The 25,206-nt window shown below is 58.1% G+C and overlaps 3 protein-coding genes and 1 long non-coding RNA gene across 16 annotated transcripts in view; 2 read left to right on the forward strand and 2 right to left on the reverse strand.

Annotated features, from left to right (window-relative positions):
- Nucleotides 1-4,459, forward strand: part of CDK10 (cyclin dependent kinase 10) — a 19,295-nt gene extending 14,836 nt beyond the window's left edge. For all 9 annotated transcript variants that reach the window (XM_077891182.1, XM_077891189.1, XM_077891181.1 and 6 more), the window contains 11 exons: nucleotides 4-75; nucleotides 609-711; nucleotides 857-938; nucleotides 1,044-1,111; nucleotides 1,595-1,647; nucleotides 1,807-1,876; nucleotides 2,405-2,464; nucleotides 2,811-2,934; nucleotides 3,012-3,151; nucleotides 3,468-3,520; nucleotides 3,815-4,459. In XM_077891182.1, the coding sequence (XP_077747308.1) occupies nucleotides 4-75; nucleotides 609-711; nucleotides 857-938; nucleotides 1,044-1,111; nucleotides 1,595-1,647; nucleotides 1,807-1,876; nucleotides 2,405-2,464; nucleotides 2,811-2,934; nucleotides 3,012-3,151; nucleotides 3,468-3,520; nucleotides 3,815-3,912 (923 nt within the window). In that variant the 3' untranslated portion in view covers nucleotides 3,913-4,459. The remainder of the gene's footprint in view (nucleotides 1-3; nucleotides 76-608; nucleotides 712-856; nucleotides 939-1,043; nucleotides 1,112-1,594; nucleotides 1,648-1,806; nucleotides 1,877-2,404; nucleotides 2,465-2,810; nucleotides 2,935-3,011; nucleotides 3,152-3,467; nucleotides 3,521-3,814) is intronic.
- A 272-nt stretch (nucleotides 4,460-4,731) lies between these two features.
- Nucleotides 4,732-8,945, reverse strand: SPATA2L (spermatogenesis associated 2 like). The gene is made up of 3 exons (XM_077891190.1): nucleotides 8,788-8,945; nucleotides 8,260-8,563; nucleotides 4,732-6,565 (listed from the first exon to the last, which is right to left on the reverse strand). Exons 2-3 carry the CDS (start codon nucleotides 8,560-8,562, stop codon nucleotides 5,597-5,599), a joined length of 1,272 nt encoding a protein of 423 aa, XP_077747316.1. The 5' UTR covers nucleotide 8,563; nucleotides 8,788-8,945; the 3' UTR covers nucleotides 4,732-5,596.
- Nucleotides 8,946-9,191: 246 nt separating this feature from the next.
- Nucleotides 9,192-14,893, forward strand: LOC144310365 (uncharacterized). The gene is made up of 2 exons (XR_013376064.1): nucleotides 9,192-9,610; nucleotides 9,703-14,893. It is a non-coding gene; the product is annotated as an uncharacterized LOC144310365 (long non-coding RNA).
- Nucleotides 12,790-25,137, reverse strand: VPS9D1 (VPS9 domain containing 1). Of its 5 annotated transcripts, none has more exons than XM_077891197.1 (15): nucleotides 24,974-25,137; nucleotides 23,439-23,514; nucleotides 21,533-21,625; nucleotides 21,270-21,432; nucleotides 19,415-19,526; nucleotides 19,078-19,140; nucleotides 18,762-18,814; nucleotides 18,574-18,679; nucleotides 18,315-18,400; nucleotides 17,446-17,963; nucleotides 16,302-16,431; nucleotides 15,884-16,092; nucleotides 15,475-15,571; nucleotides 13,909-14,013; nucleotides 12,790-13,624 (listed from the first exon to the last, which is right to left on the reverse strand). In XM_077891197.1, exons 1-15 carry the CDS (start codon nucleotides 25,070-25,072, stop codon nucleotides 13,531-13,533), a joined length of 2,004 nt encoding a protein of 667 aa, XP_077747323.1. In that variant the 5' UTR covers nucleotides 25,073-25,137; the 3' UTR covers nucleotides 12,790-13,530. The 5 variants fall into 5 exon arrangements, with proteins under 5 accessions (XP_077747323.1, XP_077747325.1, XP_077747322.1 ...); XM_077891199.1 differs by having other exon boundaries at nucleotides 18,574-18,661; nucleotides 24,974-25,136; XM_077891196.1 differs by lacking the exon at nucleotides 24,974-25,137 and adding an exon at nucleotides 24,571-24,791 and having other exon boundaries at nucleotides 18,574-18,661; nucleotides 23,439-23,588.
- Nucleotides 25,138-25,206: the final 69 nt, after the last annotated feature.

Here is a 25,206-nt window from a genome sequence, read left to right on the forward strand (position 1 = left end):
CAGATCGGGCCCGGGACACCCTGACAGATGAGATTGTTGCCCTGAAGAAGGTACGGATGGACAAGGAGAAGGATGGTGAGCTCACAGTGGGAGGGGTGGAACGGTGCCAGTTTTCTAAGGCTTCCTCTAGCCTGAACCCCCAGTGCTGAGAGCATCTGTGTGAGGGTTAAGGGGGACCTGTTTCTGGGAGGCTCTAGCCTGGCCCTGCCTGTCGTGTCCTCCTGCCCCACGCTCTGGGTCTTAGCTCCTTTGTACCTTGTGCACTTGATCTTCTTTCTCCGGTGAGTGACCTGTTTTCTGTCTCAGCCCAGCCATCACCCCTCCACCCAGCCCTCCTTGCCTAATTGCACAGGGTGTGCCTCCACACACCCCTGATTTCTAGCCCTAGCACCTCCCTGGCTGTCCATGCAGGCAGGGCCTCACAGTGGACCCCCTGTCATACACAGTAGTCAGTACAGGGAGTCACTGCTTTGTATCATTGAACAAAGGAAGGGTTCAGGTGGGCAGGGCCCTGACAGTAGTAGGGGTCGGGCTCACTGAGCAGGCCAGCTGGCTGCAGGGTCCCTGTGTGCAGGGATGGAGGTTGCTGAGGCCATGTCTGCTTGCAGGGGTCCCCATCAGCAGCCTTCGAGAGATCACACTGCTCCTTCGCCTTCGCCATCCCAATATCGTGGAGCTGAAGGAAGTGGTTGTGGGAACCCACCTGGAGAGGTAGGCTGTCTGCTGGTCCTCTGCACAGGGCCCTACTGAGCCTGCCTTGCCTATCCAGCTCATCCTTCCTGCAACCCCAGGAGGTGCCTTTGGCCTACCTAGGGTGATGTGGAAGGTAGCATGTGTCTTCCCCTTCTCCTTCTAGCATCTTTCTGGTGATGGGTTACTGTGAGCAAGATCTGGCCAGCCTTCTGGAGAATATGCCGACACCCTTCTCTGAGGCCCAGGTACAAGGCTGGGGGCCCTGGAGCAAAGGCACCATCCCAGGTTCTTGTGTAGCTTGTTTGTGCTGTGCACATCTCACCCTAACTGACACTTCCTGCCTGGCATAGGTCAAATGTATTGTGCTACAAGTGCTCCGAGGCCTTCAGTACCTGCACCAGAACTTCATTATCCACAGGTAGGAGGCACCTCGAGACGCATGGGAAGAGTGACTGCCAGTACTGACTGCTGGAGAGGACCAGGCGTTAGTGCAAAACTGTCCCTTGGGGCAGGATCCAGGCCCACACAGCACCCACGTCCCCCCACCTTGCTGTTGAGGGGCTGGGAATGTGTGTGTAGTCAAGGCTATGAGAAGTCCTACAGTGGACAGTCCCTCCCGGAGGCAGACAGAGTGGGGGACCTTCCCGGCTCAGGGCAGGAGTGTGCAAGCCACGGCTTCTTGTGTCGTGGGGCAGCTGATGTAGCCCTGGGTGGCGAACAGGCATGGGACTGGAAGTTAGGCCTGGGCTTGAGGCCAGGCTCTGCCACTTCCTGAGAAAGGTACTGAGAGCTCTGGCACTGCCAACTGCGGCTTGGCCTTCTGATGCCTGTGATGGAGACAGCCTGGCTGCCCCATAGGGCTCGCGTCTTGGGAACTACTGATGTTCCCTTCCTGTCACAGGGACCTGAAGGTGTCCAACCTGCTCATGACTGATAAGGGCTGTGTGAAGACAGGTGGGTGTGGGGTGCCGCTCTGTGGGACGTGTCTCTGGGAGTGCCCCCTTGGGTGGGGGGTGGCTCAGGCCTTGCCAGCACCCTGGTGCCCACACAGCAGGCAAGGTGGCCGCCATTTGGTGACAGGCTGCCTCTCCTGCCCCTCTGCCTTTGTCACAGCGGATTTCGGCCTGGCCCGGGCCTACAGCATCCCCATGAAGCCAATGACCCCCAAGGTGGTCACACTCTGGTGAGTCCCTCGTGGGGGAGGAAGTTTGGGGGGTCGATTGTGTGGAAGCAGTGGAAGGACCCTGAGGCTCCTCATAGAGCCTGGATCTGAGACAGCTGCCTGAAACTTCAGGGCGCAAGAATGACAGCACGCATGGCCTGGGGGACCACCCTGCCTAAGGCAGCCAGATGCCCAGCCTACTTCCAAGCCCATCCCGGGAAGGGGAGGTCATGCCTCAGACTTTGGCAGGAGTGGGGTGGGGTATGCAGCTTTGTGTAATTATTTCTCACTTAGTTTTTTAAGGAGCAGAACAGGATTGTGGTTAAGAATAGGACATTGAGATCATTCATCTTCTGCTGTCCATCTACCAACCCCATCTGTAGGATGGGCTGACAGGAGACCCCCAGGAGCCACTCAGCAATGCTGAGAGGAAGAGGCGATCTGAGCTGGGCTTGGTGGTCCTGGAGCCCGGGCTATCTCAGGTGCTCAGGAAGGCTGATGGAGGCTCAGCTTACTGCAGGGTGCAAGAGGAAGTACTTCTCCTTGCAGGTACCGAGCCCCTGAACTGCTTTTGGGAACCAGCACGCAGACCACCAGCATCGACATGTGGTAAGAAGCGAACACAGTTCCCAGGGCCCAGGGGAAGGGCTGGGGTAGGTCCCATGGGGGCTGGCTGGAGCAGCAGCAGGGCTGGAGTCTTTGCCAGCCTCCCAGCCCCTGGGGGATGGGGAGTGGATGGGGGTTGGGCTGAAGCCTGGAATCCCAAGAGGAAGCATGAGAACATGGCTTCCACAGAAGAAAGGTCCTCTGGGACCGGGTCATGTCCCATCATGAGCTCCCAAGCTCCACCTTATCCTGACCCCAGCTCACGAGATGTGTGTTGGGCAGCACTTGCCCTCAGCTGAGGTGGCCATGGCGAGCAGGTGTGTGAGGTAAGGCCCGCTCTCCTCTGCAGGGCCATGGGCTGCATCCTGGCAGAGCTGCTGGCCCACAAGCCCCTTCTCCCCGGCACTTCCGAGATCCACCAGGTGGACCTGATAGTACAGCTGCTGGGGACGCCCAGTGAGAACATCTGGCCAGTGAGTGCTCGGTCTCTGCCCTCGTCCTGCCCCCTGCCTGGGCCAGCTCCTGCAGCTTCAAGTCTTGCTTCCTGCAGGGTTTCTCCAGGCTGCCGCTGGTGGGCCAGTACAGCCTGAGGAAGCAGCCCTACAACAACCTCAAACACAAATTCCCGTGGCTCTCAGAGGCCGGCCTGCGCCTGCTCAACTTCCTCTTCATGTATGACCCTAAGAAAAGGTGCTGTGACCTGGCCTGCAGGCAGGAGTGGGGACCCCTCTGACCTGAGCCCTTGAAAGAGATTTTCAGAACCCTGGCCACGCTGCTACAGACATGGGCACAGAGGACCAGGCACCCAGTCTGGGCGGTTCCTGCCTACCTGGCTCATGGAGCCCATTCTGAGTTTCCTGTCTGTTTCTGGGCCCCAGCCCCCTTCTTGCCACTCAGCATTTTTTGTCTGGAACCTTGAATCAGAGGCCACGGAGCTGGGTGGGTGTGAGGGTGACCAGCCTGGGTGGCACCTGCTGTCCTGCTCACGCTGAGGCCTCCTCTTCAGGGCCACAGCCAGAGATGGCTTGGACAGCTCATACTTCAAGGAGAAGCCACTGCGTGAGTCTCCCAGACAGCCCCCAACCCCACTCAGCTCTGCAGGGTGTTTGTCATGTCTTGCCTAGGGTGGGGGGTGGGGGCACAGTCTCACAGGACACCTCCAGCCCCTGTGGGGTGGTTTGGGGGGGCCCTAGGGAGGCAGGTGCTCATGGGCCACACACTGTTCTCTGAGGGGAGCGGAGGGAGATGCAACCTAAGGGCCCCTCATACATGCAGAGTGGGGTTCTCAGACCCAAAACACACTCCTCCCCCATCCCCCTGCCTGCCTAGTGCTGAATAGCTCCCTCCCTGCAGCTTGTGAGCCAGAGCTCATGCCCACCTTCCCCCACCACCGCAACAAGCGGGCCATCCTGGCCACATCTGAGGGCCAGAGCAAGCGCTGTAAGCCGTGACAAGTTGGCAGGAGGTCTGCGATGGACAGCCATGGACTGGGGACGCCTTTGTAATCCAGGCTTGCAGGGCTGCTGACATCTGCTCCTCCCTTGGTTGAGAGCCACCTGCTGCTCCTGCTGATTACACCCCTTCCCCAGAAGAGTGGGGAGGGGGACACCCTGAAGGGCTGGCACTCTCATACTGGGCACCTGCTGTCATGCCCTCAGCTGGTAACTCTAACCCTCACTTTCCAGGGGGAAATGCCCACTGGGCCCAGTTCAGTGAGCATTGCTAGCTTGGGATGGACAGACCCCCATGATCGCCTGTGCCCCTCCCACCCCCACCTCCGAGCACCAGGGTCTGTCCGGGTCAGCAAGAGGCTGTGGTGAACAGCCCCCTCAGACCCCAGGTAGGGCTGGCGGCACTCAGGATGGGAAGGAGAGATTGAGCGTGGGTCACATCCCACCTGATGGACTGGGGTCCAAGCCCTGCTGCCCCTGCACTCACACTGAGGCCCAGAGGGGAGAGGATGGGAGTCAGATAAAAAAGATTTTCTAACAGGCATAAGCAGGGTCTGCGTCCTTTAATGAACTTTAACGTCCTGATTTATGTGATATGATGGTGGTTCTCTAAGTCCTGGGGAGAACAGGAAGTGGACTAGATGGTCTAGGGCAGTGTGCCCAGTGAAGAGGGGCCAGCATAGAACATAGGCACCTGTCCCCTGTGGTCCAGGGGGTGAACAGTTCCAGGACCCCTTCCCCCCCAGAGAAAGGGGCTCCACCTGCCTTGGTCTTGAGAGTCTGCCTTAGGTGGCTGCCTACGAGCCTGGCTACTCTGCCTACGAGCCTGGCTACTTCTTTACTACTGGATCTGGGGGAGTCCTCTGGTGAAAAGCACGGCCTCCCACCCTGCCTTCCAGAGCCTATGCAGCAGAAAGCCAGCTCCAGGGTGGCTCCTGGGGTGCTGACTGCTCAGAAGCCTGACACTATCCGGAAGGGGAGTGACACAGCCCGTCCACTAAGCTGCCCACCTCCTACTTCCTGCTGCCTATTCTCTGGACTTCTTGGGAGCTTCCTCACTCTGCTTTGAGATCAGATCATGTCTTCTCTGTTTGTGGGCCAAACTTTCCGGTTCAGCTGTGAGCAGGGCATATGGGCTGGTTCCAAGCCAGACCTTGGCCTGTTCAGCCCTGGCTTAGGACACCCATAGGCAAGGGGCTAGGCCAGCTATGTACCTGGCAGGGCCTCCAGACTGGTCACACTGGTGCTCAGTGACCCAGAGTCACATGGAGGCCCCCAGGGACACCCCTATGAGGAGAATCTCCCCTGGACACTTGGAGGGAGGCAACACGTTCTGAAGCACAGCTGTAGGGATCGGGTCAAGAGTTCCAGGCTGAGTGCTGGGCCCCTAGAGTGGGATGGGAGGAGTGAAAAAAGAAGAGAGGGCTCTTCGTAGTACAGGCCTCGTGGGGAGACTCCTCCATCGAGCATGTCTGGATATGGGCCTGGATGCTAGGTGCAGGGGGTAGGGAGTTGGCCATCCTAAGGCAGGAGCTTTCTGTGGGAGGCTGGACCCCACTGAGCTGTGCCCAGGAGTCCCCAAGGGGCAGGGTGGCCAGAGGCTTAGGCCCGAGGAGTGATGAGGTCCAGAGAAGCACCACAGAAACTGTCTCTGGAAGGCCTTTGACTCAGGGCCTGGCTGGGCCTAAGGTTGGGCCCCGGTCCCGTCATAGAGCAAGGAGTCCACCTGTGCACGCTGTAGCCAAAGGCGCCGTTGTGTATCACTGAGCAGTGCACGAAGCGCGTGGCCTGGACGGCAGGTGGGCAGGCTGCCACAATGAGCAGCGTGCAGCTGGCGACAGGTGTCACAGCAGAGGGCAGGCAGGGCACCCGGAGCTAGGCAGCTGTGTGCCTGGTAGCCTAGGGCCTGGGGGCTGGGCCCATGCACCAGCTGGGGGCTGGCCCGCCCAGGGCTTCCTGGGGCTTTGGTAACAGCTGCAGCTCCAGGCTGACTTAGCAGCTCTCGTCGCAAGGAGAGGAAGGAGAAGGCGGAAGGCTCCCGCTCCAGCTCCAGCTCCTCCTCCATGGCCCCATAGGGTGGGCTGCTGGCCTGCGGCAGCACCTCAGCCTCCCCCAGAGGCTCCCAAGCCCCGCCCCTGGCACCCCACAGTTTGGCGCTCTGTTCCCAGAGCAGAGGTTGGCAGGCCAGCTCCGGGGGTGGTGAATCGGGGCCTGGGGAGGGCCCGCCGTACAGGCTGGCCTCCTCTGAGCCCTCATCCTCCTGCAGGTCCCGGTATAGGTCCAGCTGGGTCTGGTAGACCGTGGGGGAGCCCCGAGGGGGCAGAGGCGGTGGCTCTTCTTCCCGGGCCAGCCGCTGCTGCAGCCAGGCCACACAGGAGGCCACATCTGCGCTGGCCCGCCGTGCCTGCAGCAGCTCCTCAGCTGGCAGCACGCTGGTGCCCAGCTGTGCAAGCACCTCGCCCAGGATCTCACACTCCAGCCGAAGGGCAAAGCAGCCCAGAGCCACTTGAACCAGTTGGCAGGCAGGTGGTAGGGCAGCCATCATCAGGCGGTGGTTGTCCCTGGGCACATAACCCATCTTCTGGAAGCTCTGTATGAGGAGGTCCTCTGAGAGGGCACCCTTCAGCACGTGCACATAGCCTCCTGAAAAGGTCTGCAGAGGAGGGTCCTGGTCAGCAGCCCAGCTCCCGCAGACCTGACCCACACTCAGGCTCTGTCCTGGCGGTGGCCACGCCCCAGAACCAGGCTGTTCCAGGCTATGCTCACACTTCCTTCAGAAGGGCTTCTCAACAACCACGCTCAGAACCACCCCCCACCCCACCAGAGACCCATTTTTGTAGCTGGGGCAGGCCCAGTGAATAAATCAGAACAAAATAAAGAGCTCCTATGGTAAGAAATTTCACTTTCCCCACAGTGTCCTCCATCTCCTGTCACCCCTGGGGCTTGGCTGAGATTTGGTCAAACAAATAAGGGTGCTTATCTGCTTCAATCAGGTAGCTTCCCCAACAACGTTCTGAACTCCACCTTCCCACTTCCTGTTCTGGAGAGCTTTCCCCCATTGGGACAGAGGGTTAGCCGTTCATTTTTTCCAACTGTGTAGCATTCCATCACGTAGATGAAACATCCCATGTTTTTTTGGAGGCTCTAATGTGCATCTGGTTTGAGAGCCCAGGGATGCCAGAGGGGAAAGTGCTTTCTAGGCTGCAGTTGTGAGGAACTAGGAGGGTTTCAGGATGATGATCCTGTGTCTCCCCCCAGTTCTAAAATTCCGTAACTCTGGGATCCTGCCAGCATTCGTCTGCTTATAGCTGATGACGATACCTCCCACAGACTGACCACTACTGTGTGCAAGCACTATACTCAGGGTTTTGCCTTCACCCTCACTACAGACCTTGGACTGGACTCTTCTTGTGTCTGTTTCACAGACAAGGACGAGGCTTCAGAGAGATTAAGTAAGTAACTTGCACAAAGTCACACAGCCAAGAGGAAGCAGAACCAGATCCCCACCAACACTGAAGCCCATCAGCCTGTCTGTTCTGTTCTTGGCTTCCCATGGGGCTGGCCCTTTACGGTGCTTTTCTTGCCCTGTTATCTGAATGAAAAGTCCTAGAACCTCTGACAAGCAGGTATCCCCATGAGGCAGTAGGCTCCAGAGCACACCTCTTGAGACAGAGGAGTGGAGGAGAGGAGGGTGGGGGGAGAGGGAGAGAGGGAAGGAAGGAGAGAGGGAGAGGGGGAGGGAGGGAGAGAGAGAGAGAGAGAGAGAGAGACTGCTGCTGCCATGACAACCAGTGGAGGTGGACTCGCCCACGTGCCCAATGACATCAGCACCTTTCTACTCTTCCAAATTAGCTTTGAGGGCCAAATGCCTGCCCCCTCCTGCAGGCCAACAGCTCACCCACAGGGGAGACCCATCCAGACCCTGAGGGTCTGCAGAGTCTGCAGCCCTTACCGACTTCATAGGGAACACACCCACCTAACGCCCTTCTCTGTAAATGGGATTATGGAAGGATCGGTGACCATGGAACCTCTCATCCGCCCCATGCACCTGTCCTAGCAGTTCTGTGCCACAGGGGCTGTGAGGCCACTTTGAGGGAGGGCAGCGATTCAAGCTTTGAGGAGCAAGGGTCTCCTTGGGAGGCAGGCACCCAGGGTGGGTGGCTTCCACCCATACCATGTTTTCAGCTGCAGGAGTGCCCAGGGGGACCTTGGCCAAGAGCTGCCCCAAAGCACCCAGAACCCCCCCCACGCGGGCACGCTGCGCCCCGCGAGACCCACCGGCTCCGGGGACACCCGCAATGCCCGGTTGCCCACGGCAGCCTCTACCCCCTCGGGCCCGCGCCCTACCTTGATGGTGGTGAACTCCTTCCTCCAGGGCAACAGGTACAGATGCACAGCGGCCAGCTCCAGCAGCTCGAAGGCGCGGGCCAGGCCGCGCAGCGCGGGGGCCAGGTCGGCGCGGCCCCACAGCCCGTCGGAGAGCAGCGCCAGCGCGTCGTCCTGCAGTGCCCCGTGCAGGTCGAAGTCCTCCACCAGGATCTGCCACAGCACCGCGCGCAGCGACGGGTCCCCGCACACGCCCGCGCGCCCACGCCGCAGCTCGCGCTCCAGGCACAGACGGTAGTCCTCGGACAGCGAGCTGCTGCCCATGCTGGCGGGCGGGGGTCCGGCGTCAGGGAGCAGGGCCCGGGGCCCGCCGGCTGCGCGCCCCCCGGGGCCCCCGCCCCGCATCCACATGGCCCCCAGCAGCCGGGAGGCCTCGCAGCGGAGCCCCCCTCCCGGGGCCCGCCCCGCCAGCTGGGTGCCCCTCGGGGACGGGGACCCCCGCCTCGCCCGCCGGGTCGTGCGCCGGGCCTCGCGGAGGGGCCGCTCTACCTGTCGTCCCCGGCGGAGCCCCGTCCTCCCCCTCTCGGCTCGGACCTCCCGGCGGCCGTGCTCTTCCGCCTCCCGCGGCTCCGCCCATCGGTCTGGGCCGTGACGCTCGGGGACGGGGCTTGTGCCGGGCTCCGCCCCTCCGCTCAGGGGGCGGGGGCGGGGGCGGGGGCGGGGGCCGGGCGGGGCCTCCTCTGCCGCCGCCTCCCACGCCGGCCCGGCCGCCGCACCCGGGCAGCTCCTGGCGGGTCCTGGGCCCGGCCGCGGGCGGGCGCGCGGTGGGCGCTGGAGGAGCGGTGCGTGCCCGCAGCCCCTCCCTCCGAGCTGGGGCCTGGCCGCGCCGGCCACGGCGGAAGCGGGTACTGCTCGCGCGCACGGGAGGGGAACCCAGCAGCCTCAGGTGGGTGGAGCGGCCTCCGGGTCCTTCTGTGGGCTCAGCTTCCTGCTCCCTGACAACATCATCTGGGGGTCCCTGAGGCGGAAGGGGGGGCGGGGGAAAACCCTTCCTAACTAGGCCAGCCTCGCTTCCAGGTGCCTGACCCGTGCGCTAAGCCCACCTGGGTGGAGGATGGATGGGAGAGATTTAGTCCTTGGGGGGTCCTGCTCAAGGCAAGGAAGGTCGTCTTCTGAGACCTTCCTCCTTGGGCAGGCTCTGTTCCTTGATTTCTGGACCCCTAACCTCTCCAGGCCGCTCTATGGATATCGGACCTGTCTGGGCAGTGCCCTGCAGGTGCGTCTTAAGATATTTCAGATGGGACGTTTAGAAAAATATTGTGACCAAGCTGGTGATCTTGACACATGTTGCTGGCCTGCACTCAACGTGGAGGTATTTCACTTACTGTGTCCTGAACCCTGCCCTAGGGCCTCACCAACCCTGAGGACACAGTTAACCTCTGGTCCTCTTTTGCTTGTACGCAGAAGGGTTGAGCTTAACCTTCACCACTGAATTCGTGGTGGTCTTCAGATGCGAGGCCTCTGGAATTGATCATCTGAGGCCACAGCCCCCGCTCCCCCAACGAAGAGAACTGTTAACTGGTGCAGCTGCATTCTTGGTGCAGATTCTGGCAGAGCGTGCAAAATCGTGTCCTCAACTCTATGTAGCTGATGTTCTGCACTCAGTACGTGTTTACCATCTGTCTCTGTTGCCGCATGAGACTCTGGGAGATTGCTCCCAACTGTTGCTTCTACTCTAGGGCGTGTATGTGGCTCTTCCCGGTGTGACATGTGAACCTGGGCAGGTCTTTGCACCTGCTTCCACCTGTAAAATGAAGGTGACATTGTTTGGCTTCCCAGGATAAGTCATTAAAATACCTCGTTGAGATGTTTGCTCTGGGAATCTAGCCATCCTATTGGGGGAGAGCTGGAAGCCACATGGAGAGACCTTGCACTAGACTAAATAATGTCCCCCCAAGTCCATGTCCCCCTAGATCCTGGGAATATGAGCTTATTTAGAAAAAGGTTTTTTGTAGATATAATCAAGTTGAAGTCATGCTGAATTAAGATGGGCCCTAAATCCAATACCTCTGGTGGTGTTATGAGAGTTTAGGGGAGAAGGTCTGTGGTGATGGAGGCAGAGATTGGGGGCCTGCCTACAGTTACCAGCAAGGATTGCAAGGGCCAGGAAGCTGGATGAGGGAAGCAAGGTTTCTGCTCTAGTACTTTGAGGGAGTATGGTCCCATCAGCATCTTGAATTCAGACTTCTGGGTTATAGAACTTTAATAAATTTCTCTGGTTTTATGTGACACAGTTTGTGGCATTGTGTTATGGCAGCCAGAGGAAACTAATGCAGGCCTCACATTCTGTCCTAGAATGTAGTTCTGAGTCCTGAGTCTTGACTGAGGTCCTAGGTGACAAGCATCTACTGTAGACATGTGGACAAAGCTCTAGAGGATTCCAACTCCTGATGTGGGGTCACCCAACCTGGAAGCTGACCCAGCTGATGCTGGGATGCAGAGATAGGCTGTCCCCACTGAATCCTGCCCAAATGGAAGTTTCACAAGCAAAGTAAATGACTGCTGTTGTGGTTAAGCCAGTGTGTGTGAGGGGGCGGTGGTCTGTTACACAGCAATCCATGTGGGACCATGTGCATTTACCTTCCCCTCCACCTTCCTGGGAATGGATGCCACACTGCCTGATCCCATCTGTGTACGTGTCCTCTTATGACCTTGGGCTACAACCAGGAACAGGCCCGCTAGGTCAGAGGGTCAGTTGGTATTTGCCTTGGCCCAGGACTGCACCTAGTTCTTGAATCTGCTGCCCAGTACACGGCACACTGTGTGCATAGTTTTCAGCTCCTGCACCCCACCTTGCTCGGCTTCACCCAGCTTTTGGGTTTTACCAGTCTAGTGCACGTGAAATTCTACCTTGTTATTGTGTTAATTTGCCTTTCTTGATTTGTAAGGTTTTGAACACTTGTTATGCTAATTATCTTTTTAAAACTTCTTCCTATGGAGGCACATAGGTGGTGCATTCAGTTGGTGTCTGACTCTTGACTTTGGCTCAGGTCATGATCTCGAGTTGTGAGATCAAGTCTCTCAATGGGCTTCACACTCAGCATGGAGTCTGCTTGAGGATTCTCTTTCTTTCCCTTTGCTCCTCCCCCTCCCCATGCTTGCCTGCTCTCTCTCCCTCTTGCTCTCAAATATTCAAACAAACAAACAAACAAACAAACAAAAACCTTCCTCCTTGATAGACTGTTCGTAGCCTTTGCTATTTTTCTTTTTCGGACTGCTGCCTTTTTCTTGTTGATTTGCAGGATTCCCAGGGGGAAGAGTGAATTATTCATACATTTTATGGAGGAGTCATGGGTTCAGAGAGGCTAAAGGACTGTCCCAAAGTCACACAGTAAAAAGCAGCCTAAGCACAGCCTGACAGCAGCGTCTAAAAGAGGGTGCCAAGGAGACAGCTCATCCCCAAAGGTGCAGTCCCCAGTGCAAAGCCAACAGGTACCTCCAACTGTCAGGCTTAGCTGAAGACACTTTCATCCTCCATCTGCTCTATGAAGGGCCCTTTAAAATCCCACCCCTGAGATGTCAGTGCCAAGGCCTGATGCATGGATGTCACCCCCTCTTCCCAGAGTTCTGTGGTTGGCTGGGATTCTCATCCAAGCCTGGGGTAGTCAGAACTCTACACTTAACAGGAACATACCCAGAATGTCAGGGAGCGAAGGGCAGGGCAAGGGTAGGAGACAAAGGCCACACAAGTGTATGTATGGGTGCTGGCTTGTCTGTTCCTGGGGCACTGGTGGGCAGGGGGCCCCAGGCCACAAGAGCACCTGACACATGACAGCTGCCCCAGCCCACTGGGGTCTTGACGACAGGTGTCCATGGCCTCTTGAGTTGGTTTGCTGAGCTCAAACCCAGCTCTGCCATCATGAGGTGCAGCCTAGAGAAGTCACTTCCCCTGTCCATACCTCAGTTCCTCATGGAATTCCTGTGAGGACAGACCTCAGAGGACTTGGAATACTGCTTCATAAGAGCACCCAATAAACACCAACTGCGGGCTGTTTCCTCAGAGCCCTTCCCCAGGGAACCTGCACACCACTCCCCTAACTGGCCCCTGGCATGGCTGGGCCCAAACCACCTGCCTCAGTGGCAACTCAGGTTTGCCAGAGATCCCTCCTTCCCTGGCAGATGCTGCTGCAGCTGGGGCTGGGCTGCTGGCTTTCTCCTCTCTAGGGGAAACACGTATCACGACCCAGGGCACCCCCATGTGTTTCCCACCTAGAGAACGAAGATGCTCTCTGAGCCCTTTGGGTCAAGAGGCCCAGTCACAGGTCCTGCCCAAACTACTAGGCCCTGCAGAGCATGTATTATCTTCAAGGATGCAGCCCTAGGGGGGTCCCTCTCCTGTTCAGGGGGTGCCTGGGGAGATGGGTTTTGTCCGGGGGTAGACCTTAATGATCTCAGGGACAGTCTGGCTCTGGCTGGTCAGCAGGGGAAGTAGTTGTGCTACTTGTGCCTCCACGTAGCCAATGGAATGGTGAGCAAGAGAGCTATGCAGAATGAGACATCAGTGACCTCTTTATTTTTGGCTGTGTCAATGGCTGCCCGGGGCACGTAACAGTCAGAGTGGACACTGGGCTGTAGGCAGGCACTGATCCTTAGGCTCACACTGACCCAGAAGGGGACATGCGGGGGTGGGAATCAGCCAGGGGTCCAGGAAGGCCAATGCCTACTGCCGAGGTGGGAATGGCTCAGAGGCTCCAGACGTGAGTGGGTACCCTGGGGATGCCTGGGCTCCAGAGGAGAATGGAGTGGTCAATACCCAGTAAGTAAACAGTACAGAAAAAAAAAAAAAAAAAAAAAAAACCGGTATAGTTTCAAGCCACCTGGGCCCCAGGCCTTGGGGTGGGGGCAGGGGATGGGGAGAGGCTCTCATCTTGACTCCACCAAGAAAAGGGATGACACCAGAAGCCAACTATCACCAGAGATGGAAAGGGAGAGAAACCAGACCTGCCCTCTGCCAGGCCCATGGCCCCCTCCCTACTGTGGGGTTGATGGGACTGTGAGGACATGTGCACAGGCCCCAGGGAGCCCACAGCTCTGGTGTTCCTGCTGAGACAAGAAAGGCTCAGGCTGAGACAAGAAAGAGACAGGCCTCGTTCCTAGGAGCTGCTTCAGCTCAGCTCTACTCTCTGAGCAAATGAGGTGCCTCCTCGAGTCCCTGGGGGCGGATGTCAGGGCAGGTGCAGAGCTGCAGAGCCCCAACCCTGCCAGAGCAGGTGCCTTCTGGATGGTCCTCCACTACTTGCCCAGAGCCCCCCGGGGCAGCAGCTCCACGTAGCTCAGGGCACTCTGTAGTGACGTCAGGCAGTAGCCCTCCTCTCCGATCAGGTATCTGAGGTAGGCAGAGGTGGCATCTGTCACCTCCAGGTGAGGCAAGGAGGCCCCTGGCACTTTGGAAGGGGTGTCTGCACTTGTCGGGCAGGACCTGGACACTGAGGCCCCACAGGGATCTGTCAGGGAGGCTGGGCTGGGGGACAGCCCTCTCCTCAGGCAGATGCTGCTCAAGGGATGGGCCCCGGTTCCCGTACACAGTATGCTGAGCAAGGGGTGGTGGGAAAGGGCTGGAAGCACGTGCCCCATACCCCACAAGTGCCTGACTCGGGTGGGGGCTCCTACCCCTCATGGATGAACTCCTCCAAGGCTGCACACTCTGACACCAACTGGGGGAGACCACTTCTCAGCACCACGAAGGACAAGATGGGCAGGAGATCATCGGCACCACTGTTGGGCAGAGGCATGGCTGGCCAGTAGGCTCTGGGGGCCAGTACAGCTGCTCAATCCCCAAAGCCCTGCAGCCCCCAGCTCGGCCTCTAGAGTGCCAGCTGCTCTCCCTGTGCCCCTCCTGCCCACCTGTGTGGGGGTAGTTGGGAGTGGGCTCAGGTCAGCGGCACTGGCAGCCACTACAGGCAGCAAGCCTGTCCCTAAATGGGGACCCTGTGCTGCAAAGCCTGTGGCTGGACAAGGGGAGGCCCCCACAGTGGACATGTGGGGGTGGCCTCAACCTCACAAGCTTGCCCCACAAGCGTGCCCACATCTGGGGAGCAGGGTAAAGGAGGGGATGGCCCATGTCCCAGGCACTCTGCTGACACCTGGCATACTGCACAAGAGGCATCTAGGAAAACTAAAAAGGTACCAAGGGAGGCCCTGCAGGACACGCAGAGCCCTGGTCTGAGGGCTCACAGGGTGGTGGTCTCTGGGAAGAGCACGGGAGCAAAGACTGTGGCTCGAGTATGTTTACCAACCAGGAAGGCCTCACACACTGGGCTCCTCCTCGTGGCCCTGCCCCCACTAACCTGGGTACTAATACCTGCAGAGACATAAAGCTATGTGCAACACCATTCTCCCTGCCTCCTTAGACACACAGAGGAGAGAGGAAGTGTGAGACTGCAGCTGGGACTCAGAAACACTGGCTAACCTACAACTCTTACACCTATAGCTACTCACCCAGAAACCACATGTAAACTGGTGAAGGGGTCCCTCCACCCCACCCTGCAGCTGAGGCCTTATTTCCTGGCCCTGAGGTTGGTGGGGGTGGAGCTCTTCCCTGCTGATCTCACACTCAACTCTGATTTCCACCTGCCTGTTACCTTCAGGCCCTTGGGTGTAGGTAGCTACAATGTTCAAATGACAGGTGTCTTCACTGTAATGCTGGCCCCTGAGGCAGGGTGGCAGTGAGCAGAGCCGCTACAGCTGCTAGGGGGCTACGGGTCTCAAGGGGGGCCAGGACAGGAGGGTACAGGTGACACAGATAGGACCAGGCATCAGAGATCAGGCAGAGAAGACCCCTGCCTCACCTCAGGAGACTGGGACAGGGATAACTCAGGAACCCCAGGCCTGGGGGGTGGGGGTGGGTACGCTGTTCACTGAGGCCAGGGCTATTTCCCCGAAGTGTGTACTGAGGCACCAGGCACGTGCTCCTGGGACAAGCAACCCTAAATTTCCCCAAATTATCCAGGTGGTACCTGATGCCTAAGCAGCCCTGCCCAGAGGGGTGGGAATGCATCGGCCATGAGGGCTGGAGCTGCACCCCTCTCCTGGACGATAAGCCCTGCAAAGCTCACTGCAGCTGGGGCCCAGGGGCCTGAATCTAGGTGGGAACCTGCGGCCCCGGTGCTTGGGGCAGGATGGAGGGTTCTCTTTTCCTCCAGGCCTCTGTCTCCCACTTGCTCAGGGCCCACTCACATGGCTGCAGCACCAAGCTGGGGTCTGGCCTCAGGTGCAGCCTCCTGGGCCCGGTAGTAGTCCTCGGCACAGGCGCAGATGACCCGCAGGACCCGCACTGTGGCACAGAAGTGAAACTTCACGAGAGGGCTAAGTGGAGCCAGTCCCAGGACAGCCCTGGGGCCAGGCACCGCCTCCCCCGCCAACTCACCCCCCGCCCCACCCCATCACTTGGAGCTAGGCGGAGCTGAGAAGCTCTCTCAGGAAGGTAATGCCCTCGAACCACGGATGTCCCATGAGACACAGCCCCCATCTGCTAGGAGTAAGGTCTGCAGCTCAGAGGCAGAGACTCTAGGTCACCCTCTGGGATGGCACCTTATCTGAGCTTGTTTTCTTTCCCTCCTGTCCTCCCAAACTGCGACCCCCTCACCAATGCACTCCAGCTTCTTCTGGGGGCAGCTCTCCAGAACCAGCAAGCCTAGCTCTTGGGCTGCAGCACAGTAGGGGTAGGCACCAGCTCCTGTGGCCTCCAGGTCCCGGGGGAGAAGCTTCGAGGGTATGCCTATGGCTGCTGGGGGTGCATTCCTGTAGAGTTCCATGCTCCTGCTCAGGGCAGCCTCCCGGAGGCGGTGCACACTCCTGGGGCAGAGACAGGCCAGGCTCAGCTGCCCAGGGGACTCTGCCCCAGAGATGGAGGCAGGGTTAGGGAAAGCAAGCTGTATCCCCTGTATCCCCGAGTCACAGGAGGTGGCTGTGGCACCACCTGAGAACCAGAAGCATATGAGGATGGCCAGCAAAGGGTGGGGAGCAAGGGGAAGGCCCTGTGAGGGGCGGTGCTGGGATCATACCTGTAGAGTGCCAGCAGCAAGGGCCACAGAGGAGAGAAGAAGGGTTCCTCGATGCAGGCTAGGCACCGGTCCTTGGAGGCAGCCGCACTCAGGCCTTCGAAAGCCAGGAGGGTCAGCGAGAGCAGCCTGTCTGCCGGGAGCAGAGCCGGCACAATGGCACTGTGGGGACGGCTGGGCCCTCCAGCCCCAGGCCGGCAGCCCCTGGAGGTCATCCCCAGCCAGCCTGGAGTGTCTGAGGGGGGCCCCATACCTGTCCCCTCCTCTCCCACCCACTGAGAGCCAGGCTCGGTGTGGACAGCACCAGTGTTCTGGCTTGGTGGGGAGTGGCTCTGCCTGAATCTCTCCCCTTCAAGTCCCCACTCCTGTATCCATGGGATCTGGGGCCAGAACACTCTAGAGCTCAAGGATCATGCCTAGCCCCCCTGAGGAGCTAATCAGACAGGCTGGCAAAGGACAGCCTCTTTCTGAGGGTTTGTACTCCATGCTGCGGGGGTAGGAGCTTTAGAAGCACATTTACAACAAGACCTTCAGCCCAGGGACTTGGGAGACCCATTGGGGGATTTTGGAAGGCATGGACCTTGAGAACCAAGGCTCCTCAACTGCTGGGACTCCCTCACTGCTTCTTAGAAAACCCTGGAAGCCTTCTTCCTTGGAAGGTCTTGGGGGTCACCAGCTACCCCAAGTGCCAACCTTTAGCGAATCCACACACTATTCTCAAAATGGAAAAGGCCACTGTCAGCACTAAGCTGGTTGGGAATGACCTGAGTCCAGCCCTGTGGGCCAGCCTGGACCACCTGGTGGCCAGAGGATCTTCCCCAAACAGAAGGCTGGGATGGGGCAGGCCATGCTTCCCCCATGCAGCCCAGTGAGCAGACAACCTGGGATCGGAGACCTCGGGGCCCCTGCCAGCCCCACCTGCTCTCAGAGCAGGGTATGTTCCTGTCTGCTAAACATGGAGTTCTCCTCAGAGAACGGTGGACAGAGAGGGTTCTGCAGATCAAGCCTGGCTGGCCGCCGAGAAGAAGGCCTGCCCTCCCCAGGGCCTATCCTAGGCCTGTGAAAAGCATTTCACTGGGCACAGGCTTCAGAGTGGGAGCAGCTCCCTTCACCCACCCACCCGTCCTGCAGGCACGCTGGCCCTCACCGATAGCGTTGTGTATGTCCTTCACAGCACTCTTCAGCTGCTCCAGCAGCGGCTCCTTCTTCACCCCTGTTGTTTGGGGCTCAGGTGGCCTCCCATGCCCCCGGCCCCACCCCTCAGAAGTAGCCAAGAAGTGTTCGAGGTCTTCAAAGGAGCTGTCTTTGCCCTGTACAGCCGTGAAGCTGTGCGCCAGGGGTGAGGGAGGCCCCACAGGGCTGCTGTCCAGCCCTCTTTCGGGGGGGCCAGTGTGGGGAGGGGGTGTAGGGGGACTGGCATGGGTGCCATCTGGGGGCCGCGGGGCTGGGCTGGGATCTGCAGGGGATAGCATGCAGTAGAGGCTCTGTGAGGGCCGGAGCCGCCGGCTTCCAGGAGCCAGCAGCCCGTCGGCGTCCGGGGGCAAGGAGCAGCAGCCAGGGGCAGAGGCGGCACCAACAGCGCCCCTGCTCACGATGGGGTACAGCGCCCGGTACACCGCACACTGGAGCTTCTTCAAGAGCTGTGAGATGGGGTGGTCGGGAATGCTGCGAGCACAGGAAGAGGTGTGGGGGCACAGCGCTGTGGCCACGCCCTCACCTACCATCCACCCACCTACAACATGTCCCCACAGGACTTGTGTCGAAGGACCGAGTCTTGCATTGTTTCCTTGTGAGTGAATGTGGCAGATAAAGTCTGACCCACCCTCTGAGAAGATAGAAGAGAGCTGCTGAACGACCGTGAGGAAAGCTGGATGGGACATCTGTCACCCCAGACCATCTGAGGGAGCCCATGTACGCCCTGTATGGCCACCCCTGATCTCCTTTGTCTCTCTCCTTTCTGACCCTTTTGTTTGTCATCAGGGCCAGCAAGGTAGGGGGTCTGAAGGCCCCTGGTACCTGAGTAGGTGGGAGACCAGGCTGGTCACTAGCGACAGGTCCCCTGGGCTCTTCTTGAGCTGGGCCCTCCAGTGCTTGGGCCAGTCCTGCAGGGCAGAAGACTCTGGAGAACATGGCCGGGTCCCTGCGTCCTTCCCAGCCACGGCTGCACCCGGGGAGACCAGTGCCACATGGTCTGTGCCCTCTCTGGGGTGTAGGGAAGACCCAATGGCAACAGGCCCCCGAAACAGCAAACCCACCCCCAGCTCCCAGGACTCACATGGTCTTGCTCGTACTCGAGGATAGCAGCATAGAGGGCCCGCTGCTCCCGCTCCTCCGGGGTCAGGGCAACTTGACTGCAGAACCTCCTGGGGAGAGAGACGAGGCTAGGAGCTTCAGGCTGGGTGGCAGGTGCAGAAGTCCCCACAGTCCTCTCGGCTGTCCCCAGACCAATGGGAGCAAACATACCTGTTGGCTGCCTCCTGGAGCCGTAGCCGGCGCTCCTCCATCTTTCTCTGCAGCTGGGACAGCAGTCAAGGAGGTGTCTGGTGAGGCAGCCCCTACTCACCTGTATGGAATCTCTGGGCGTCCAGGAGATACGGTCAGGAGAGGAGCCCCTGGGTAGTAAGAGGGATCGGATGGACTGTGCAGAGACAGGCAGGACAGGAGCACACGTCTTTCAAGCACACGCCTCTCTGAAGCTGGACGAATTCTGTCCCCACCCCACCCCACCCCACCCCCTTCTCCCTCAGCTCAGGACACCAGGTATGGAGGGAAAGGATACTGTCTCCTCCCGAGCTTTGGCGATCACGAGGTTCTCCATCATCTGCCGCTGCAGGGACAGAGTCTAGGAAGGGAAGGAGATAAGGACTGTTCCTCTTCTTCTTCTTCTTCTTCTTTTTTTTTTTTAAGATTTTATTTATTCATGAGAGACATAGAGAGGCAGAGACATAAGCAGAGGGAGAAGCAGCCTCCATGCAGGGAGCCCAATGTGGGACTCGATCCCAGGACCCCAGGATCACGACCTGAGCCAAAGGCAGATGCTCAACCACTAAGCCACCCAGACGTCCCGCCTGTTCCTCTTCTACCACCAACCCAGACCCTCCCAGGGGCCCGCTCACCAGGGATGTCTTCTGCATGGCCTGGCTGGGGTCCAGGCGGGCCATCCGTGCCTCATAGGCCGCCTTCAACTTCTGATTCTGCAGAGAAGCCTCCTCCAGAGGTGTCAGCTCCCTGCAATAGTGACAAGCTGCTGTCCAGGCTCTAGGAAGCCCTGGAATACCTGGAAGCTCTGGTGACCTGAGGACCCTCCCTGACAGTGCCCTGAGACCAGAAGATGAGCAGGTGGTGGTGGGGGCAGGCAGGAAGTGAAAAGGAGGGAGGAGGTCTGGGGTGGACTGGAGACCCGTGCCCTGCTCACCCAGACCAGCAATTGCCAAGACCTCTGATTTTTCAAGAGAAGCTGGACATTGCGCTTTTTTGCAGATTGGTTATACATGTTTGGGAACAATATGAAACTTCTTAAAGGCATCATGTGAGCTAAACAGCTAGATGAGTTTGCCACCATTAAAAAGAGAACCATGTCTACTTTGTAGAAACAACCACCAAAAGTACAGCCCCCTGCTCAAAAAAAAAAACTTTTGTCCTCACATATCTTCATGCTTTCCTGGTGGGAGAGGGTCAGTTGTGAGGACCCCAGCTGAGGAGGGAGTTTGTCCTGGGTTGGAAGTCTTGTGCCTGGCCCTGCCCCCAAACTGCACAGGCAAAAGTGAGGTGCCGGGACCCTCTCAGTGGCAGCGGCCCCCAAGGCTTGTCAGCAGGTGGGCCAGGAGGAGCCAGTCCTTTCTTTCCTAGTGAGGATTCTCGTATCCATGTCTGCGTGTGTTTATCAGTTCTAGAAACTAATACCCTGGGGCGCCCGGGTGGCTCAGTCAGTTGGATGTCTGACTTCGGCTCAGGTCATGATTGGCCCAGGGTCCTGGGATTGAGCTCTGCCTCTGCTCCCTGCTCTGCGGGAGCCTACTTCTCCCTCTCCCTCTGCCTGCCACTCCCCTGCTTGTGCTGCATGCTCTCTCTGTCAAATAGATAAAATCTTTAAAACAGAAAGGAAAAAAAAAAAAAGGAACTTATATCCTGTTAGGTCTTCAAATAATGCCTCTCCCATTTTGTTTGCTTTTTTCCAGAACTCCGATATTCCTGTGTTAGATCTTCTCTCTCTCTTTTTTTCCTCCCCTTCTGAGTCATTCTCGGTACCTACTGACCTTTTAACCAATTCACTCATTCTTTCAGCAACTATGTCTACTCTGTTGTTATAAAATCGACCACTCATTTCCTATGCAAGTGTGGACTTTCACTGGAAGATGTAATTTGTTGTTATTGTTTTCTCTTAGTTTTTTAAGATTTTATTTATTCATGAGGGACACAGAGAGAGAGAGGCAGGGACACAGGCAGAGGGAGAAGCAGGCTCCATGCAGGGAGCCTGATGTGGGACTCGACCCTGGGTCTCCAGGATCATGCCCTGGGCTGAAGGCAGCGCTAAACCACTGGGCCACCCAGGGATCCCCTTCTTTTAGTCTTTAAAACAATGTTGGCATTATATTTTTCATTTTGTTTTTACTTGGTTCTTCATTTGCTGGGTCAGATTTTATGCGTTTTTGTTCCCTGGAGCTGTTTTCAAACTTCTTTTTTACTTCTGCAAACACAAGGAGTGTGATAGTTTCATGATAACCACACCTGAATACTTCCAAGTCTGTGTCTGCGATTACTCTGTAACTTTCTCATTTCTCCTTCTGTTTATCTCTGTGTGTCATTCATGCACATGCTTTTGTGCAAAGGGGATTTACATTTGTTTTTGTCAAGCAGGTGGCTATTTCCATTCCGCAACCCATTTTAACTACAATCAATCATCATGGTTAGCTCACTTTTCCTGGAATTCAAACCTAGGCTCAGCCCACCTTCCATTTTGCCCCCTCTTACTTCTTAGAACTTTGTGACTCTACCACCTGAAGCTTCTGGAAGATCTCAGGCGGCAGAAACGGAGATAGTTTCCCCCCTTCGTCTGAGTACACCCGGCGATGTCGGCTGGTAGATGGGGGGACAGGAGCAGCCACAGGCATAGCTGGCTTCAGGTGTGTTTTCCCTGAAAGACATATGTCAGCAAGGGGCAGCATGGAGTCCAATGTTCCACACAGATGCAGACTTGCAGGGGGATGCCCCATGAAGATCTGCTGGAGACCCACCAAGCTTGGCGGCTGTGGACTGGGCCCTCTCCAGACACTGCTCAGCCAGTTTCAGCATCTTTGAGGTGTCCGGAGCCACAATTTCTCCACCTTCTGGGGATCAAGAGACAATAAAGTTGGTCATTATCACCTTTATTACTCAGTAGATTCTTGCTGAGATAAAAACAAGGACAAGCCTATCTCCCTCCTCATCTCTGACCTCTAGGTCACCATCCCCTCCTTTCTGATTATCTGCCCTGGGTTTACCTCCTGAAGTTGTGTGGGCTCTGCGCTTGGCCTGCCTAACATCTGGCTGTCCTGTTGTCCCAGCGGGACCATCAGAGCCCCCTCTCTCCCTAACCAGGCCTTTTCTCAACAATGGCTTTCCTTGTACTTACAGCCCCTCCAGGTGGGCCTTGCAGTGACCACAGACCATTTCACAGAGATGACTTTGTCACCTGTCTCCTGTCCTCTAGCTCTGCTTGACCCCAGCCCTGGCACATCCGCAGGTCTTCTGTTCTGCATTCCCCTCTCTGGCGATCACTTCTGTCATGTTGAAGGAACTGGACCCCACCAGCCTTAGTTTCCAACCGAAGTAATGTTCCCTTTATAGCCAGCCTCTCACCACATCCTATTTCAGTCATTTGACTCCCAATGAAACTCCCCTCACTCATACCCTCATGTCGAGCCCTTCTCTGAGGGCTCCTTGACCTCTCCAGAACACCCTCCTGGGTACGGCACTGTGCTCTCCTGCGAGGCCTGTCTTGGAGTGCCCAGAGCTCTACTAAGCTCCCTGGCTCCTCACGACCCCGCAGCCCACCCCCCTAAACAACGTGGCCCTATATCCACCAAGGTGCTCAGCACTTCAAGCACAATATGCTCATGCTGGAGCTCTCTCTTCATCCCACACAAGTCGGCTCCTGCCACTCTCTGGGTCACCAATCTGTACCTCACTGTTTCCCCCCAGCAGTTCAACTCCCCCATCCCACCAGCCAGTGGCTCACCCTCCCCCCTGCAAATCTGTGAGGTCCACCTTTATGTTTATCCTTTTCTAAAAAAAATATGTATTTATTTATTTACTCACGAGAGATACACAGAGAGAGGCAGAGACACAAGCAGAGGGAGAAGCAGGCTCCCGGCAAGGAGCCCGATGTGGGACTCGATCCTGGGATCACACCCAGAGCCAAAGGCAGATGCTCAACTGCTGGACCACCCAGGCGCCCCTATTTTTATCCAATTTTATTTTTTTTTATTTACTCATGAGAGACACAGTGAGGGGCAGAGACACAGGCAGAGAGAAAAGCAGGCCCCCTGTGGGGATCCCAATGCAGGAGTTGATCCCAGGACCCCAGGGTCACACTCAGAGCCAAAGACACTCAAGCACTGAGCCACATAGGTGTCCCAATCAGGTCCACCTTTAAAGAACATCCTCAAGCCCTACACTCCTTCCATCTCCAAGTGGTTCTACCACTACTGTCCTCACTGTAGTAGCCTCTGGAGGCTCTGCTTCCATGCTGGCCTCTCTCCCACAAAGCCTCTACAAGTTTCCCCTTACACCAGAATGACCCCAATTCCACCCAAGGCCATGACAGCCCCAACTCACCTACTCTTCCTTGTACCCAGTATCCACTCTCATCTCAGGGCCTTTGCACATCCCTCTGCTAAGAGTGTTGCCAGCAGCCCCTGACCTTTCCACAGCTCCCTCCTTCCTGAGCTGGGATTTGATGTCCAGTCTCTGCTTAGGTCCCATCCCTTCCTGCTTCCACATCACACAATGGCAGCTCATGCTTACTTTATGCTCACTCATTCACCTTCTGCTAATGACCAGCAGGTAGGACACAGGACACCCTCAAGCCTGAGACCCACCAAGGGCTAAGCTATTTGTAATTTGTTCAGCACAGGAAAGTCCTGAGGCTGGGAGCTGTACCTTTGGTGGTTTCCACTTCTTCCAGCAGCACCTGGGAGATATAATGGATGCTCCTCAGGTATTCTGTATATGCCTCCTGGGCCCAGAGAAGAGAAATGCCAGGGGTCAGGCCAGTACTGGCAAACGGTTCCAACAGACCTGCCTCATGCCCTTGCGGGAAACAGAGACATGGTGTCTGCTCATCTCTTGAGTTTCACCTGAGCCATCTAGCCTGGGGTTGTTTGCTGCTAGTTCCTGCAGGTCTAGGTCATGCACAAAGAGCACCCCTCTTCTGTTGACCTGAAGGGCACCTATCTCTGCATTCAGGGCCTCTCCCCGGCACAAGAGGCACGGAGATTCTCCTTCAGTGCACCAGGAGAAGCTGCCCTAACCATTGCTATTGTTTTTCACTCTGCAACAAGTTCCCTTCCCATGCAAGTCAGGGGCTCTTAGGGCTTAAATAAAAAATAAAAAATTTCCAGAGAGGTTACTGAGGGAGATGTTGCAAATCTTAGAAATCGCTATGTGGCTTCAGTTGTGGGCAGTCCCTTTCCTGAGCACGCCACCATCCCCCACATGAGACTGCTGCCAGTCTGAACATTTAACATGCCAGGGATCTGAACATTTTCAGGGCCTGAGTCCGAGCCTGGTGTCCGGTGGTGGCACCAGTGCCTTCAGGAGCCCCATCTAGGGCTACACCGCCCAGTAGGGGAAATGGGTTCCAGAAAGGACTTCTGACCCATGTGGGCACCTATGGTCCTAGAACACTGGCTCAGAGCAAGCAGCAGGCTGAAGACCTGCTGGGGCTGTGCACAAGGGCTGTCCTCTGGGGCTGTGCATGAGGGTTGTCCTCTGGGGCTGTGCACGGGGCCTGTCCACTGGGGCCGTGCATGAGGGCTGTCTTCTGGGGCTGTCCACTGGGGCTGTGCATGAGGGCTGTCCTCTGGGGCTGTGCATAGGGGCTGTCCACGGAGGCTGTCCTCTGGGGCTGTCTATGGGGGCTGTCATCTGGGACTGTGCGCGGGGGCTGTCCTCCGGGGCTGTCCTCCGGGGCTGTCCACTGGGGCTGTGCATGGGGACCCGGCCTGCTGCTCCACCCCGACAGTGACCCGCCAGTCACAGGCCCACTGCCCGGCCCGCGTCCCCTCCGAACCGGTTCTGCGGGAGACGCGTCGCGGAGCAGCCCAGCGTAGCCTCCCCACGATGCCGTCCCTTGGGGTCTTCCCGGGAAAGCACACATCGCTCAGGAAATCGCTTGCCAAACACATTTCGCAGGGCTGCCTCCAAGCCCCTCGCGAAGCCCCTCGCGAAGCCCCTCTAACCCCCGGCGCTGGGAGCTGTCCAAGGTCACGTCCGCCGCCCACGCCCAGCGCCCCCGAGACCGCGACGGGAGGGGGTCCGAGACGCGCCCACCTCCACCCGGCCCCGGCCCCGGCCCCGCCCCCGCCCCCGCCGCAGGCCCTGCTCCCCTTCCCCTGCCGCCGCCCCCTCCCGCGGCCCTGCCCCGCCTGCCCCGCCCTCGGCCGCCGCCCCCGCCTCGCTTTGTGTCGCCTCACCCGGGGCCGGTTGCCGGTGTCCAGTTCGATGGCCCCGTTGGCCAGCTTCATGGCGCACTGCAGCGGCTTCACCGCGCCGTCCCCGGCCGCAGCGGCCATGGCGCCGGGCGGGGGAAGCCGTGGCTGTGGACGGCTGCGGCGGCGGGGCCGCGGCAGCGGCGGAGCGCCGGACGGGCGGCCGCGAGCCCGGAACACAGTCTGCGCGGGAGCCGGCGCCGCCCGAGCCCTGGACC

Source organism: Canis aureus, chromosome 3, assembly GCF_053574225.1.
Source record: "Canis aureus isolate CA01 chromosome 3, VMU_Caureus_v.1.0, whole genome shotgun sequence".
Classification (NCBI taxonomy): Eukaryota; Metazoa; Chordata; class Mammalia; order Carnivora; family Canidae; genus Canis; species Canis aureus.

Bases quoted from the DNA above. Each gene is read 5' to 3' on its own strand.
- SPATA2L (XM_077891190.1), bottom strand. From the start codon at position 8,562: ATGGGCAGCAGCTCGCTGTCCGAGGACTACCGTCTGTGCCTGGAGCGC. The intron at 6,566-8,259 runs GTAGGGCGCGGG...CCTCCTCTGCAG, and splicing joins AGGAGTTCACCACCATCAAG to ACCTTTTCAGGAGGCTATGT.
- VPS9D1 (XM_077891196.1), bottom strand. From the start codon at position 24,685: ATGTGTTTGGCAAGCGATTTCCTGAGCGATGTGTGCTTTCCCGGGAAG. The intron at 19,141-19,414 runs GTGAGCGGGCCC...TTCCCTTCCTAG, and splicing joins CCATGCAGAAGACATCCCTG to ACTCTGTCCCTGCAGCGGCA. The intron at 18,662-18,761 runs GTATGTTTGCTC...CTCTCTCCCCAG, and splicing joins CTCCAGGAGGCAGCCAACAG to GAGGTTCTGCAGTCAAGTTG.